At 42.3% G+C, this 17500-nt stretch overlaps 1 protein-coding gene across 13 annotated transcripts in view; it reads left to right on the top strand.

The window, feature by feature from the left end:
- Window positions 1–17500, top strand: part of DMD (dystrophin) — a 3066377-nt gene that overhangs the window by 886231 nt on the left and 2162646 nt on the right. For 12 of the 13 annotated variants that reach the window (XM_068268327.1, XM_068268324.1, XM_068268320.1 and 9 more), the window contains one exon: window positions 4996–5130. The exons of the other annotated variant lie outside the window; for it this stretch is intronic. In XM_068268327.1, coding sequence (XP_068124428.1) covers window positions 4996–5130 — 135 coding nt within the window. The remainder of the gene's footprint in view (window positions 1–4995; window positions 5131–17500) is intronic. 13 annotated transcript variants of the gene reach the window in all.

The raw sequence follows: 17500 nt of genomic DNA, 5'->3' as shown, positions 1-17500 counted from the left end.
TCGCATTTACGCCTATTCGTAATTACGATTTGCTAACTACAATGATTTGTTAGTCATTCGTAATTTCGCATTAAAATTTGCGTAATTTTCGCGAAATGTCGCACAATTTTGTGCCGACTTTGGAGGTTAATAACAAAGCTCCCATACATGCAACTGACACCAAAATTGCTACCTATGTTAAAGGAAATAGTGGTTACAAGGGAAAAAAATGAATTTTCCAAATAGACCTTACAGTTTTTGAGAAAATCGATTTTAAAAATGCAAAGAAAAAATGGTTTTTAAACTTGGAAAAATGACAGTTTAAAAACCATTTTTCTTTGTATTTTTAAAATCGATTTTCTCAAAAACTACAATGTATTTTTGAAAAATTCTGACTTGTACCTAATATTTTACTTAGCATATGTACTAATTTTGGTAGCAATAGCATGCATGGGGGCTATGCTATTAACTGCCAAAGTCGGCACAAAATTTCGTGAAATTGCGCAGAAATTACGTGAAAAATTGCGCGAAATTATGAGATACTACTTTTACATATGAAATCAATTACGATTTTCCCAGAAATTTCGCATTACGATGCGAAACTGCAAATTTCGATGCAAAATTTCAGACATGCGAAATTTCGGCCCATCACTGCTCAAAGCGCCAGAGCTGCAGCCACTAGGGTTCGCTCAGTAGGCAGTTATCAGTGTTAGGGAGACTTGCCCAAACACTCTTTATTATACAGTGGGTTGCAAAAGTATTCGGCCCCCTTGAAGTTTTCCACATTTTGTCATATTACTGCCACAAACATGAATCAATTTTATTAGTATGTTGAACAGAGGTGACAGCAGGATAAAAAAAATGTTTTAATGTTTTAAAAGTGCCTGGAGGAAGTGGTGGGCTTGCCTCCCATAAGCAGACAAGACATCCTGTTTTTTATATAAGTAAATACATTTATTATACGATACCCCAGACAGAAATGCAACGCGTTTCGCAGGTCAAGCCTGCTTCATCAGGCAAACAAGGGGGTAAGGGCCTGTTCAGACTATCTGCGTATGAAGAATGCGTTTAAAATCAAAGAAACGCAAGTTGAAAAATGCATGCGTTTTTCTTGCGTTCTAATGCGTATTCTATTGTGTTTTGCACACACACGTGACCCAGGGGAAAAAAAAGAATTATGGGAACCGCAGAGGAAAACGGACGCTAAAAACACAATAGTACGCGTTTTTGATATGCGTCCATAGACTTTCATTGCGTCCGTTTCTATGCGTGACGCACAGAACTGCGTGCAGCAATGCGGATGAGAAACGTATGCGTCTCATACGCATACATGTGAACTAGCCCATTCAAAAGCATTAGGAGCCGTTCCTATGCGTTTTTGGTACCCAGACACGTTCCCTGAAAACGCCTAGGAACGCGCATAGTCGGAACAGGCCCTAACTGTTGGTGAAAACAAGAAAAATAAACAATAATAGCTATAATGAGGAAGGCTATACAGTTACTATGGACTATGGTTAAAAATACAGAGAGTATTGCTAGCATTCTATAAAAGGTTACCTAAAATATGCAATAAGTCCATGCGTATTGTATGATATTAAGGGAAAAAACCTGCTATATAAGGAAAATAGGTGGGTAGTTTGCGGGGGATGGGGAAACAATATTCATGAGGGTGGTGGGGTGTGTGTGTGTGGGTGTATGTGGCTAGGGCTGTATTGGAAGGGAGGTGGCAAATAAATTATTCCAGCAGGAGGTAAAGAGTATAAAAGTATTCGGCCCTCTTGAAGTTTTCCACATTTTGTCATATTACTGCCACAAACATGAATCAATTTTATTGGAATTCCACATGAAAAACCAACACAAAGTGGTGTACACATGAGAAGTGGAACGAAAATCATACATGATTCCAAACATTTTTTACAAATAAATAACTGCAAAGTGGTGTGTGCATAATTATTCGGCCCCCTTTGATCTGAGTGCAGTCAGTTGCCTATAGACATTGCCTGATAAGTGCTAATGACTAAATAGAGTGCACCTGTGTGTTATCTAATGTCAGTACAAATACAGCTGCTCTGTGAGGGCCTCAGAGGTTGTCTAAGAGAATATTGGGAGCAACAACACCGCCAAGTCCAAAGAACACACAAGACAGGTCAGGGATCAAGTTATTGAGAAATTTAAAGCAGGCTTAGGCTACAAAAAGATTTCCAAAGCCTTGAACATCCCACGGAGCACTGTTCAAGCGATCATTCAGAACTGGAAGGAGTATGGCCCTACTGTAAACCTACCAAGACAAGGCCGTCCACCTAAACTCACAGGCCGAACAAGGAGAGTGCTGATCAGAAATGCAGTCAAGAGGCCCATGGTGACTCTGGACGAGCTGCAGAGATCTACAGCACAGGTGGGAGACTCTGTCCATAGGACAACTATTAGTCATGCACTGTACAAAGTTGGCCTTTATGGAAGAGTGGCAAGAAGAAAGGCATTGTTAACAGAAAGCATAAGAAGTCCCGTTTGCAGTTTGCCACAAGTCATGTGGGGGACACAGCAACCATGTGGAAGAAGGTGCTCTGGTCAGATGAGACCAAAATGGAACTTTTTGGCCAAAATGCAAAACGTTATGTGTGGTAGAAAACTAACACTGCACATCACTCTGAACACACCATCCCCACTGTCAAATATGGTGGTGGCAGCATCATGCTCGGGGGTGCATCTCTTCAGCAGGGACAGGGAAGCTGGTCAGAGTTGATGGGAAGATGGATGCAGCCAAATACAGGCCAAACTTGGAAGAAAACCTCTTGGAGACTGCAAAAGACTTGAGACTGGGGCGGAGGTTCACCTTCCAGCAGGACAATGACCCTAAACATAAAGCCAGGGCAACAATGGGATGGTTTAAAACAAAACATATCTATGTGTTAGAATGGCCCAGTCAAAGTCCAGATCTAAATCCAATCGAGAATCTGTGGCAAGATCTGAAAACTGCTGTTCACAAACACTGTCCATCTAATCTGACTGAGCTGGAGCTGTTTTGCAAAGAAAAATGGGCAAGGATTTCAGTCTCTAGATGTGCAAAGCTGGTAGAGACATACCCTAAAAGACTGGCAGCTGTAATTGCAGCAAAAGGTGGTTCTACAAAGTATTGACTCAGGGGGCCGAATAATTACGCACACCCCACTTTGCAGTTATTTATTTGTAAAAAATGTTTGGAATCATGTATGATCTTCGTTCCACTTCTCATGTGTACACCACTTTGTGTTGGTCTTTCATATGGAATTCCAATAAAATTGATTCATGTTTGTGGCAGTGATATGACAAAATGTGGAAAACTTCAAGGGGGCCGAATACTTTTGCAACCCACTGTATAGGTGCTGGCTTACTGAACAGGAAGAGCCAAGAAAACCCAGGTTGTCTGTGTCAGAGGCAGAGCCCTTAACCATTACACTTTCTAGCCACATGAAGTACCTTAATGAGTAGTAGACAATTGCATCAAAAGCTCTATTGGCACCTTACTCCTCATGCTGATACTTTACAAGTCCACCTTTGCGACCTCCCCTCCATAAGAACACGCATGTAAAATCTGTGATGCCTTGCTGGGATGGCCTCCATCAGAGAGTAGAATGTTTATGACTCCCATAATGCAAAGTGAAGCTAGGAAAGATTAAAGGCTGAGGGACTTTTTTCATGGGGGTGGTGTTATGAGCAGGAAATCGGCTGAAATGTGGAGGAAAATAAAACACCTGTCAAATGACTTGCGCAATAATGTAATTAATTTATGATTACAGGTATGCTTTAAAGCTGTATGTTGTTTGCTCTAGATAGCATGGTGTATATGTTACGGCCAGAACCCGAAGTGTGGCCACTTCTAGTTCAGGCCGGCAACTTCGGGTTCTGGCCGGCCAATATGCGAAGTGGCCGCAGCGCAGCGGCCAATGTGAGAAATGTAATGTTTACGGCCGTCTCGCTGCGGCCAAATTGATGACAAACTTGCTTAATTTATTGAAATGTAGCCGGCGGCAATGTCATAGATAAAGCCGCCGGCTTTCGCGCACTGCCTCTCCCCGACCCCCCCCCCCTTCCTCTCCCCGCCTCCCATACAATACGTAGCAGCCGGCGGGGACATGCAGCCGGAGAGTCATTCGTCGCGGCAGGGGAATCCTGCCGTTCCTGCAGAGCGGGTGCTGGCAGAAGCGATGTCTGCAGCCTCCCCGCTCTGCTGCCCCTGCCGCGACGAACGACTCTCCGGCTGCATGTCCCCGCCGGCTGCAACGTATTGTATGGGAGGCGGGGAGAGGAGGGGGGGGGGGGGGTCAGGGAGAGGCAGTGCGCAAAAGCCGGCGGCTTCATCTATGACATTGCCGCCGGCTACATTTCATTAAATTAAGCAAGTTTGTCATCAATTTGGCTGCAGTGAGACGGCCGTAAACATTACATTTCTCACATTGGCCGCTGCGCTGCGGCCACTTCGCATATTGGCCGGCCAGACCCCGAAGTGGCCAGCCAGAACTAGAAGTGGCCACACTTCGGGTTCTGGCCGTAACATATATAATGTTTCTAAGCAAGTAAGGTGGTAATTCCAAATTTACCATATGTCCTGGGAATAGTCATCCCTACATAGGCAATAAGTGAGTTTGCAGCAGGGATGGTCAATAAAATCCCAATACTTCCAAGTAGATGCTGCACTTCATTGGCCCTTTATTGCCACCTTCTGGTGAAATCTGGTTTTGTTGCAAAGTTCTACAGAAACAGCAGTGATCTATGAGCACACCTGTGCATAAATTGCAGTATAAACAGTGTATAACTCAGCAAGGAATATGTTTTCAAGGGGTTTCAAGAGCTCGGAACGCCATTTCTGTTCCCCCAAATAGAATATTTCTGTATAAACTGGAAATCCCTCTTATGGGAAATCAAAAGTGTTCCATAAATAAAATCTCGTTCCAAATTTTGTTGATAGGTGACGAATGAGAAACATCTTTCTGTTTACCAAATGTATGTTCCTGTTTTCATTTCCTTTCTTCTTCTCAGATCACTGTCAATGTAGCACCGGGACGTGTGCACACCCCTTCACCTCCTCCCAAACCTCGCTTCAAAAGCTATGCCTACACGCAAGCTGCTTATGTCATGTACCCTGACCAAAAAGGGAGGCAGTACCTTCCACAGGTCTGTTTCAAAGTTTTGCTATAGAAACAGTTTAACGCGCTTTTGCATGCTTTGTTATTTGTGTTGTAAACTAATTGGCATGATCGTGGATGAAAAATGTGTGCTTGTATGCATGCACTAATGCTTTGCAAAGTAATACAGATTTAATAGAAAATCACTAAGCATGTGGTCTTCTTCTGCATGCTAAGCAGGGATTCTAGCAATAAAGGAAGGAAGCAATATATAGGTTGTTTACATAAAGCAATAGCTTAAGCCCTCCGCTCACATACTTATGCTCCTGAACAATGGCAATCTCTGTTGATTAGGAATGAAATAACAGATGTGTCTAACAGAAAGGGGAAACACTGTTCTCTATAGCTATGGTTATTGTTATAACAAAATAGCATATAAGTGTTTTGTTTGTGTACAGATCACGATCAGCCTTTAGAGTTAATGTCAACCATGTTACATGATGTTCTATCTAGTAATGATCATTGGCTATGTGAGATCAGAAGTCATACATAAACGTTATCAGTGTAGGGGTAAATACAATGATAATAGCTCAAATGCTTTATCTTCAGTTATAATCGATCTATCCTCTCTCACTTAGCATTTGTGTACTCAATGTCTTGTTACAGGTCTGCCATTGCCTAATTGTAACAGACCAGAATTGTAATTCTCTAGTTCTGGCCTGTTACCAATATGACTGAATGTATTGAGGAAATAAGTAAATCTGCAGGTGAGGTATTGTAAATGTTATGTGAATGGCATCACTTGAACTTTGCTTGGCAGTTTGGAACAGGTCATAATCCACGTAAGCAATTTTCACTGCTTTGTGGAGTTGGAAGAGATTCCTAATAAACATTTTATTGATTATGCTGGTTATGAAATAGATGTTATAGTTTTCAGTCGCTATCTTAGGCTGTGTGACATAACAGGGTGTGGTGGTGCAGGGTAGGAAAACACAGTGTTGACCACATCTGAGATGCAACATCTCGGTCTTCACCTTAGCCCCTGATTTTGGAAGAAGAGGACCTCCAAAGTGACACCAGGTTCAAGATCTCTGTTATACAGTGTTGTACAGGATATTCCAGTGATGAGTTGTAAACCATAAAGATTGTTTAATAATGAATACAGCAGCAAACTGAAATTGGTACTTTGTCTCCAGAGAGCACTGTTTAGGGACGTTATATTGTGCCTGACCTGAGTTTAAAGTAGCCCACTTTGAGGTTCATCTTCTGCTAAATGTATGCTTTGAACTATTAAAGCAAACCTGCCAGCTTTTCTAAAGTTTGTAAAGAGGCACTGCTGCTTACAGAGAACTCACCCAAGCTGGATTCAGATATCTGTGCAAGATCCGCATCCAATAGGTCTGTGCACTGGTCAATCATTGCTGAATGAATGACAACCAGGAGAAGGTGGTAAGCATATGCTGAATTTGGTTGCCCAGTAACTTTGTATAAACAAAGATCAGGCTAGAAAATCTGCTGCCACTGCTAGACTTGTTGAGTCCTGTACACATGGATGCACTTCTGTCACCCAGCAGGGATTAGTATATAAACCCTTGAGCAACAGTGTAATACTAATTCTGTAGAGATGCATCACTAGCCTCTAGCCTACAATCTGCTTATCTGTTTCTATGTGTGTATGTGTTTGGGGGGGGGGCAAAACAATGGAGCAGCTTCCTGCAGGCAGGGGAGTGGGCAGAACAATGCAATTGGGTGTTATGTGGCCTTGTACTCAGCACACAGACACTTATAGTTCATACTTGGGCAGGGCGACCACCCTGGGCGCAGACTGGCAAGTAGAAGAAGTGGGGCACAGGCAGAAAGACATAACCGGTAGGGAACTTGTGATGCATGGTGCAGCCAATGGAAGAAGAAAGACGATTACCAGCGCAATCTCCTTCCTTGACTCCTCCTGGGCTGCCTGCGTCTGATGTCAAGTCACCACCGCGTGATAACACCTGATGTCCTGTAGCGGTACTGCAGGCTGTCAGTGCGCGGTGGCCATGGAGGAGTCGGCTTTCCGGGCTCTCCTGTATGTTTTCCTGGTCCCTGCTTCCGCCTGGATGAGTGGCTGGTCACTAGTAAGTAGGCAGATCTACTTGTGACCTGTGGCTGTGTGACTGTCTTTAAAGAGTAGAGTTAAAAAGAGACAAACCGAGAGCCCAATATGGTGTAGTAGGTATTAACCCAGGAGGAATATAAATGAAGGTAAGTATTATACTTACAAACACGGGTTACCGCAAAGGCAACCACTGTATAGGCAGGTGGGGAGTACAAGCCTGTCCCCACTCAGGATTAAGATGTCGCTCTCTGTGATAGAAGAAAGGAGGGTATGACACCCTTCCACCAAGGGTGGTTCGCTGGATAAACCGGTGTACAGAGGCGCCAGTAGAATAAAAGATGATAAAAGGTTTAAAACATCTAGGTGGTGGTGGTGGACCAACCAACCCAAAACAGACACGATGCTGTCAGTTCAAATTAACGGAAATTTATTCACATACTCCAAAATACTGCGACGCGTTTCTCGGGTCAAAAGCCCGCTTCCTCAGGCATTAAAAAACAGGAGTATCTCACTACAGGATGACAGAGATAAAAACCACATCAGGGAACTGTATAAAGTATATAATAATAATAAACATGTACGCACGATAATGTTTATGTTAAGGGGAGATAATGTGATGATAACATGGGTAGTAGTATAGTGTGTGATTGGTCGTATAATGTATTGGAATTGGGAGAGGGGGGGAGGGGGGCTAAGGTGGCCAGGGGTAAAAGGTGGGAGGAGGTGTGGGAATATGGGTGGGCTAAGGGGAAAGTGATCTATTGCAGTAAGTATATGTGGGGTTTAAGGGAAGTTGGGGTTATACTAGTAGATTACAACTTTTAGATATCCAGCTGGAAAACATTCCTATCGCAAATTATACCAGTGAGTAATAGTCTTTAAATATATGTGCAAAAACACTTACCAGCTATCTGTCCTGATCAGGCTCAGCACCTCTGTGCTTGTATGCCCGCTAAGGACCTTTAAATAGATCCAAGTGTTGTAAGATTCAGCGTGGCTGGAGGGCGGGGTTGGAGGCAGTGGACCAGGTCAGGAACCAATGGGATGTGCGGGTGGGTGGAGACCAGAGGGCGGCAGGTGTAAGCGTACTGGGGAAAGAGGTAAGGGTCACGAGCAGCGGGGCGGTGCGTGTAATACGTCATGCCGCTTACCGCTAGTGCGCGTGCGCATGGTCGCATCATAGGCTGGCCGCTACTGCGCATGCGAACCTTGACACGTATACGGAAGAGAAGGGGATAGTTATACATGCGGACGGCGCATGCGCGAGAGACAGGGGTGGCCATGTTGGATAAGGGAATAACGGGCAGCAACAGTGAGAGGGATCAAGTGGGCAAGGGGGATGAGCATGAATACATAAAAGCAATTGGACATAAGTATAGTGATATTAGAACGATGTGTTAAACAATTAGATCTAGTGGCTTCCTATATTTGTAACAAACACGTGTACCATTACCGGAGATACTGGTAGTGGAGTGATGCTGCCCTCTAGTGGCCACTTGAAGAACTTTTTCAGTTTAGAAATTAAATAATTACCAGGACATGCCATGTTATTATAGAAGGTTTAAGTGTGTGTGTGCACTAGTGTTGATGATGTGTGTCATCAGTAAGTGTCACAACATTAGATATACAAATATGTAAAACAATTATGCAAAAACATAACTATATCTATACAAATATCCACTCCTAACTTAGGTATTGGTTATGTTTGGTTCACGTAACCATAAAAAAACGGGAAGGGGGGGGGGGGGGGAACAGAGGGATAGGATTTGTACAGGTAAAAAATATAAGGAAGATCGCAAGAAAAATTCACATGGAGAGATGCCCACCTGAGGGACACGGACACATACTCGTATGCGCATGGTTCCCAGAAGTGACTGATACTAACGTGCATATGTACTCGACCGTTGTCATATCTCATGAATATATACAAATTGACCTCAAGATCAAACTCAATTTGCTAGTACAACTCATAAAACTAATAATAAAAATAATAAAAAGCTATGAAAGGACATAAAGAAGCATAAAATTGCATAAAAAGGACATATGATGCCTATAGAAAAACACATATAAGTTAATAAAAGGAGAGCGACAGATTGAAAAAAGGGGGATCAGTTATTTTGGAGTAGTGTATCTAATAAATCTTCTCCAGTACCTCATTGAGGCCACCTGGAGTTAATGTTTTTAGAATTTGTATCCAATATATCTCTCGTTTTCTGAGGGAGTCAAAAGAGTCAGAGCGGGAGTGTGGGACAGATTCGATAAAGGTGATACGAAATAGTGCAGGGTCACTGTTGTGGTGTGTGGCGAAGTGACGTGAGACACTGTGTAGGGGATATTTCTTGCTGATGTTTCTTTTATGTTGTCCTACTCTGCTTCTGGCTATTTGAGTGGTTCTGCCCACATACTGTAGCTGGCACGGGCAGGAAATGACGTAGATGATGTATTTGGATCCACAGTTGATAGCGTTTTTAATGTTAAATGTTGTATTAGTAACCGAGGAGGAAAAGGTAGATGTACTGAGGACAAATTGGCATGCCAAACATCTCTGATGTTGGCATGGGGCACTTCCGGGGGGAGAGGTGGTATGGGAGTTCATATTGCTGATAGGGGGTTGGCGGAGCCTGCTGGGAGCCAGTAGGCTGCGAAGATTTGGGGCGCGTCTATATGTGATGGCTGGTTTCGTGGGTAGGATGGGACGTAGGTGGGGGTCCTGGAGAAGGACCTCCCACCTTCTGTTAAGGATGCTACGAATGGACTGATGCTGGTGGCTGTATTTGGTAATGAAGCGGGGTACGTTACTGGTTTCAGTGTCAGGAGCTAATGTGGGTGGTTTCGGGATTTTTGCCTTGTGGTATGCGTCCTGTAGGAGTTTTTTGGGGTATTTCCGGTCTGTGAATTTGGTTGTCAGAACTTTGGATTGTATATTGTACTGTTGGATATCTGTGCAGTTGCGATGTATTCTTTTGTATTGACTGTAGGGGATGTTCTTGGTCCAGGGGCGGTGGTGGAAACTGTGGTAGTGTATATAATTATTGGCGTCCACGGGTTTGAAAAAGGTTTTGGTTTTGATGTGATGTTGGTCCGTGTAAAGGACCAGATCTAGAAATTCAATGGAGGTGGGGTCATGGTGTGAGGTAAATTGTAGGCCTGCTGGATTGTTATTAAGGTAATCTAGAAAGGAGGGAATGGAGTCAGAGGAACCTTTCCATATAAAAATCAGATCGTCGATATATCTTTTGTAGAAGATGATTTTGTTGGAGAAGGGGTTATCTGAGTATAATTTGATGTGTTCTAGGAGACCCATGGCCAGGTTTGCATAGGAAGGGGAGAAAGAACTTCCCATGGATACTCCGCTGACTTGGTGGTAGGTGGATTCTTGAAATGTGAAAATATTGTTGTTAAGGATAAATTCAGTGCATTGTACTAGAAATGATTGCTGTATTGGTGGCATGTATGTGTTGGATTTGAGGTAGTATTGTAAGGCGGTAAGTCCAAAAGAGTGTGGAATGTTTGTGTACAGGGAGGTAACATCACAGGTGAGCCAGACGTAGTCGTCCTGCCATGTTGTTGAGTGTAACAGTTGGATGAGATGCTGGGAATCTTTTAAAAAAGATGGTAGGGCCTGAACATGGGGTTGGAGGTGTGTGTCAATAAATCGGGACAGATTGCTGGTTGCGGAATCAATACCTGAAATGAACACATCAAATTATACTCAGATAACCCCTTCTCCAACAAAATCATCTTCTACAAAAGATATATCGACGATCTGATTTTTATATGGAAAGGTTCCTCTGACTCCATTCCCTCCTTTCTAGATTACCTTAATAACAATCCAGCAGGCCTACAATTTACCTCACACCATGACCCCACCTCCATTGAATTTCTAGATCTGGTCCTTTACACGGACCAACATCACATCAAAACCAAAACCTTTTTCAAACCCTTGGACGCCAATAATTATATACACTACCACAGTTTCCACCACCGCCCCTGGACCAAGAACATCCCCTACAGTCAATACAAAAGAATACATCGCAACTGCACAGATATCCAACAGTACAATATACAATCCAAAGTTCTGACAACCAAATTCACAGACCGGAAATACCCCAAAAAACTCCTACAGGACGCATACCACAAGGCAAAAATCCCGAAACCACCCACATTAGCTCCTGACACTGAAACCAGTAACGTACCCCGCTTCATTACCAAATACAGCCACCAGCATCAGTCCATTCGTAGCATCCTTAACAGAAGGTGGGAGGTCCTTCTCCAGGACCCCCACCTACGTCCCATCCTACCCACGAAACCAGCCATCACATATAGACGCGCCCCAAATCTTCGCAGCCTACTGGCTCCCAGCAGGCTCCGCCAACCCCCTATCAGCAATATGAACTCCCATACCACCTCTCCCCCCGGAAGTGCCCCATGCCAACATCAGAGATGTTTGGCATGCCAATTTGTCCTCAGTACATCTACCTTTTCCTCCTCGGTTACTAATACAACATTTAACATTAAAAACGCTATCAACTGTGGATCCAAATACATCATCTACGTCATTTCCTGCCCGTGCCAGCTACAGTATGTGGGCAGAACCACTCAAATAGCCAGAAGCAGAGTAGGACAACATAAAAGAAACATCAGCAAGAAATATCCCCTACACAGTGTCTCACGTCACTTCGCCACACACCACAACAGTGACCCTGCACTATTTCGTATCACCTTTATCGAATCTGTCCCACACTCCCGCTCTGACTCTTTTGACTCCCTCAGAAAACGAGAGATATATTGGATACAAATTCTAAAAACATTAACTCCAGGTGGCCTCAATGAGGTACTGGAGAAGATTTATTAGATACACTACTCAAAAATAACTGATCCCCCTTTTTTCAATCTGTCGCTCTCCTTTTATTAACTTATATGTGTTTTTCTATAGGCATCATATGTCCTTTTTATGCAATTTTATGCTTCTTTATGTCCTTTTATAGCTTTTTATTATTTTTATTATTAGTTTTATGAGTTGTACTAGCAAATTGAGTTTGATCTTGAGGTCAATTTGTATATATTCATGAGATATGACAACGGTCGAGTACATATGCACGTTAGTATCAGTCACTTCTGGGAACCATGCGCATACGAGTATGTGTCCGTGTCCCTCAGGTGGGCATCTCTCCATGTGAATTTTTCTTGCGATCTTCCTTATATTTTTTACCTGTACAAATCCTATCCCTCTGTTCCCCCCCCCCCCCCCTTCCCGTTTTTTTATGGTTACGTGAACCAAACATAACCAATACCTAAGTTAGGAGTGGATATTTGTATAGATATAGTTATGTTTTTGCATAATTGTTTTACATATTTGTATATCTAATGTTGTGACACTTACTGATGACACACATCATCAACACTAGTGCACACACACACTTAAACCTTCTATAATAACATGGCATGTCCTGGTAATTATTTAATTTCTAAACTGAAAAAGTTCTTCAAGTGGCCACTAGAGGGCAGCATCACTCCACTACCAGTATCTCCGGTAATGGTACACGTGTTTGTTACAAATATAGGAAGCCACTAGATCTAATTGTTTAACACATCGTTCTAATATCACTATACTTATGTCCAATTGCTTTTATGTATTCATGCTCATCCCCCTTGCCCACTTGATCCCTCTCACTGTTGCTGCCCGTTATTCCCTTATCCAACATGGCCACCCCTGTCTCTCGCGCATGCGCCGTCCGCATGTATAACTATCCCCTTCTCTTCCGTATACGTGTCAAGGTTCGCATGCGCAGTAGCGGCCAGCCTATGATGCGACCATGCGCACGCGCACTAGCGGTAAGCGGCATGACGTATTACACGCACCGCCCCGCTGCTCGTGACCCTTACCTCTTTCCCCAGTACGCTTACACCTGCCGCCCTCTGGTCTCCACCCACCCGCACATCCCATTGGTTCCTGACCTGGTCCACTGCCTCCAACCCCGCCCTCCAGCCACGCTGAATCTTACAACACTTGGATCTATTTAAAGGTCCTTAGCGGGCATACAAGCACAGAGGTGCTGAGCCTGATCAGGACAGATAGCTGGTAAGTGTTTTTGCACATATATTTAAAGACTATTACTCACTGGTATAATTTGCGATAGGAATGTTTTCCAGCTGGATATCTAAAAGTTGTAATCTACTAGTATAACCCCAACTTCCCTTAAACCCCACATATACTTACTGCAATAGATCACTTTCCCCTTAGCCCACCCATATTCCCACACCTCCTCCCACCTTTTACCCCTGGCCACCTTAGCCCCCCTCCCCCCCTCTCCCAATTCCAATACATTATACGACCAATCACACACTATACTACTACCCATGTTATCATCACATTATCTCCCCTTAACATAAACATTATCGTGCGTACATGTTTATTATTATTATATACTTTATACAGTTCCCTGATGTGGTTTTTATCTCTGTCATCCTGTAGTGAGATACTCCTGTTTTTTAATGCCTGAGGAAGCGGGCTTTTGACCCGAGAAACGCGTCGCAGTATTTTGGAGTATGTGAATAAATTTCCGTTAATTTGAACTGACAGCATCGTGTCTGTTTTGGGTTGGTTGGTCCACCACCACCACCTAGATGTTTTAAACCTTTTATCATCTTTTATTCTACTGGCGCCTCTGTACACCGGTTTATTTAAAGAGTAGAGGTTCGCTACTCAGAGCACAATTTTTACACTCTTGCCCTAGGTGCAATTTAGCCTAGACACTGCCCTGCATTTCCAATTGATAAACATCTGATTGACTTCTAGAAAAGGGTGGGCAGCTATGCTAACTATGGAAACATTTCAATCAATCAACAGGTATCTGCTGATATTGGAATGATTACATTTTCCACCAGACCTGGCCTGTATTTATTTAACTATGTTTTCTGTTAGGTGCTTGCAAGTTTTGCCTGATTTACAGCAAATCATAAGTGTAGGTGAAAGGTTAGAGAATTAGTGGTTGAACAATTACAGTTGTGCTTAGGTACCTGTAATAAGCACATTTTGTTTTTAAGGAAAGCCAAAATTATTTTAACTACTTTAGTACCAAGCGAATTGAAATCTATGCCCTTTTTTGGTGGTCACCTGGCTGGCAATTAGTTGTCACTGTGCACATCCGTCATTTCCGTTGTTCCCGACGATCTCGCCGCTGAATCCTGTTGTCTCTCGCCGCAGCTCACTTGCTCCGCCTGTCTCTATGACAGCAGAGCCCTGTGAGCAGGTCAGGAGACGATTTCGTTTGCTCCCAGCCCCGTCTTTCAATGTAAGCCGCTCCTTATTGCCTGGTGATGGGGGTGGGCTGGAAACTTGGTCGGAAGAGGAGAGCGGGCAATCTTTCCTGACATGCGAATAGTGGCAGTGGTTTTAAGGTGCACTTTACCTCGGTGTAAGTGCAATACCTTATATATGTGGTTTCATGCAACAGGGTCCAGTGTGCATGGACCCTCAATGTGAGTTGTTGTTTTAATTTAATTTATCTTATGTGGTTTTACTTAAAATGTATCTTCCTGTGCAATTAAGTATAGCCTGACTGTGTTTTTTGTACTTTGGTGGTAGCCACATCACTCTGTTTTGTGAGCACTGGGAGATTGCAGGCGCCACATAGGAGAGGCGTACACAGCCCAAGCGACGAGGCATATACATATTCTGTGCTGTTTATCCATTGTGGAGCGGGAACCTCTGGCAGCTGTTTATCTGGTTCAGTGCTTATATCATCACCTACCAAGTTGGTTATTGACATATTTAAACTATTTTGCCATCTTTGTATTATCCACCCATATTTGTATCCTACTTTTTGCAGGACTAAATGAGGATAACAATACATTAAATTGCATTAGTATTTATAAACCCATTATGTAAATAATTAAGTTCAACTAATTAAAGTAAATTGCATTATGTTAAAGAAAATAATTTAATTTTCAGAACCACGCTAGTGGAATTCATGATTCTAAACCTTTTCAAAATTAGGAAATCTCTAAACAGACTTAATTATACTTCCCGTATGTATAACCAATGTATTCCTTACATAGTCCTAAATTGTACTCTTTAAAGGGAACCTGAAGTGAGAGGGATATGGAGGTTGTCAAATTTATTTACATTTATACAATACCAGTTGCCTGGCAGTCCTGCTGCTCCTCTGTCTCTAATACTTTTAGCCATGGACCCTGAACAAGCATGCAGATCAGCTTTTTCTGACAAAAATCTGATAAGATTAGTTACATGTTTGTTTCAGATGTGGGGTTTAGACACTTCTTCAGCTAATGAAATAATCTGGATTCCAGGAAACTGATATTGTTCAAAATAATATAAAATATGGCAGGTTCCAGCTTTCATGTAAATCTCACATCAGGTTCCCTTTAAAACCTTAGTTCAGAGACCTTTTTTTTCAAATCCAATACATAATGCAAAGCATCTGGCTGACATGCAATGTATAGCTGATGAGCTGCTGCCCAAAAAGACACCCAGTTGCTATTCACATTCTCCTCATTCAGCGGGTTCCTAGCCCCCTGTAACAGGTCATCAGTCTAAAGGGAGGCATGGCTTTACGAGGAAGAACATTCATGCTTCTCTCACAGGTTTCTTATATCACTACAGAATTCTTGGTTCTTGCTGAGGGGAGGAAGAAAAAGCTAAACATTTTTAGTGAGGAGCGATGAATTGGTGTGCCAGGTACTTCACATTTTTATGGCAAAAACTAACATTATAAAATGTTACTTACATTATCAGTATAAAATACATTGCTAATAAGTACATTCATAAAAAACTAGGGTTTTAGAAAATAAACTATAATGGGAAAAAATAGATAGCAATGAAGCATAAATGAGGAAAAAAATAAAAGCATGCCAGGAAGGATCCATTTTCAAGAAAGTGTACTAACCCTATGAATATGTATTTTGCATTTCTTTAAAAAAATGAATTTGGAAAAAAATAAAAAATGTTCTTTGCAGAGCTTTACATGGAGCTCATTTAGGGCTTGATTTTTTAAGCTGCGCTGCTAAAACAGCGCAGCTTAAAGAGTCACTGAAGTGAAAAAAAAATTATGATATAATGAATTCGTTGTTTAGTACAGCTAAAAAATAAAACATTAGAAGCAGAGACATAAGTCTAATATTTGTTTCTAGTACAGGAAGAGTTAAAGTGACTCTGTAACAAAAATTACAACTTTTTTCTACCATCCTATAAGTTCCTAAACCTATTCTAATGTGTTCTGGCTCACTGCAGCACTTTGTACTATCACGGTCTCTGTAATAAATCAATGTATCTTTCCCCTGTCAGACTTGTCGGCCTGTGTCTGGAAGGCTGCCAACTCTTCCGTGCTGGTCTGTTCCTCTATGCACACTCCAGTGTGTGTTTTATTTACATAAGCCAGCAGCTTCTCTGCTATCTTATCAGTGATAGAAGAGCTGGATAAAAATCCTCCTCTGTTAGGCTGTGAAAGTAGCTGGCTGACACATACTGAGTGATTACAAACACAGGCACAAGCAGAGCTGTCTGCAGGAAGCCTGTAATGTTCAGTGCATGAGAGAAGAAGGGGACAGAAGGTAAACACACAAATGATCTTTTGAGATTCAAAAGGAAAGCTGTATACAGCCTGCTTGTGTATGGATGTATTTTCTATATGTGGACATATTGTACATCAATCTACTTCCTGTTTTGGTGGCCATTTTGTTTGTTTATAAACAAACTTTTAAAAACTGTTTTTGACTACTTTTAATGCGGCGGGGAGCGGCAAAATTGTGACAGAGGGTAATAGGAGATGTCCCCTAACACACTGGTATGTTTACTTTTGTGCGATTTTAACAATACAGATTCTCTTTTCCACTAGAGTGATTGTGATTGCTGAATCGCAAAATCGCAAATCGCTAGTGATTTTTAAATCGCTAGGGTTGTTACTTTATCATAGAAAGCATGAGAAGTATTTTCCACTACAGTGATTCGATTTGGAAATCGCTAATCGCAAATCGCAATCGCTTGCTGGAGCGATTTTTACAATGATAATACAAAGCAAATGAAAATCGCAAATCGCAATCGCATAACAGAATTAATGAAAAATCGCAATCGCAATCACTGGCGTTTGTGATTTGTGATTGCGATTGCTAGTGGAAAAGGGCCCTAACTCCAGTTGTTATCTATGCAAATAGCCATTGAGCTCTGCGACATTGAAAGTCCTGGAGAGCTCTGACTTCTGATTAGGTTATCTCAACTGTATTGTGTTTTTCTTTTGCAGAAAACAGATCAGGACAGGTCAAAAGTTCACTGCCTGTTCTACAAAAACATTTAGAATGCTGA

This window comes from Hyperolius riggenbachi, chromosome 2, assembly GCF_040937935.1.
Source record: "Hyperolius riggenbachi isolate aHypRig1 chromosome 2, aHypRig1.pri, whole genome shotgun sequence".
NCBI lineage: Eukaryota > Metazoa > Chordata > Amphibia > Anura > Hyperoliidae > Hyperolius > Hyperolius riggenbachi.
This window is presented reverse-complemented; position numbering and strand designations above follow the sequence as displayed.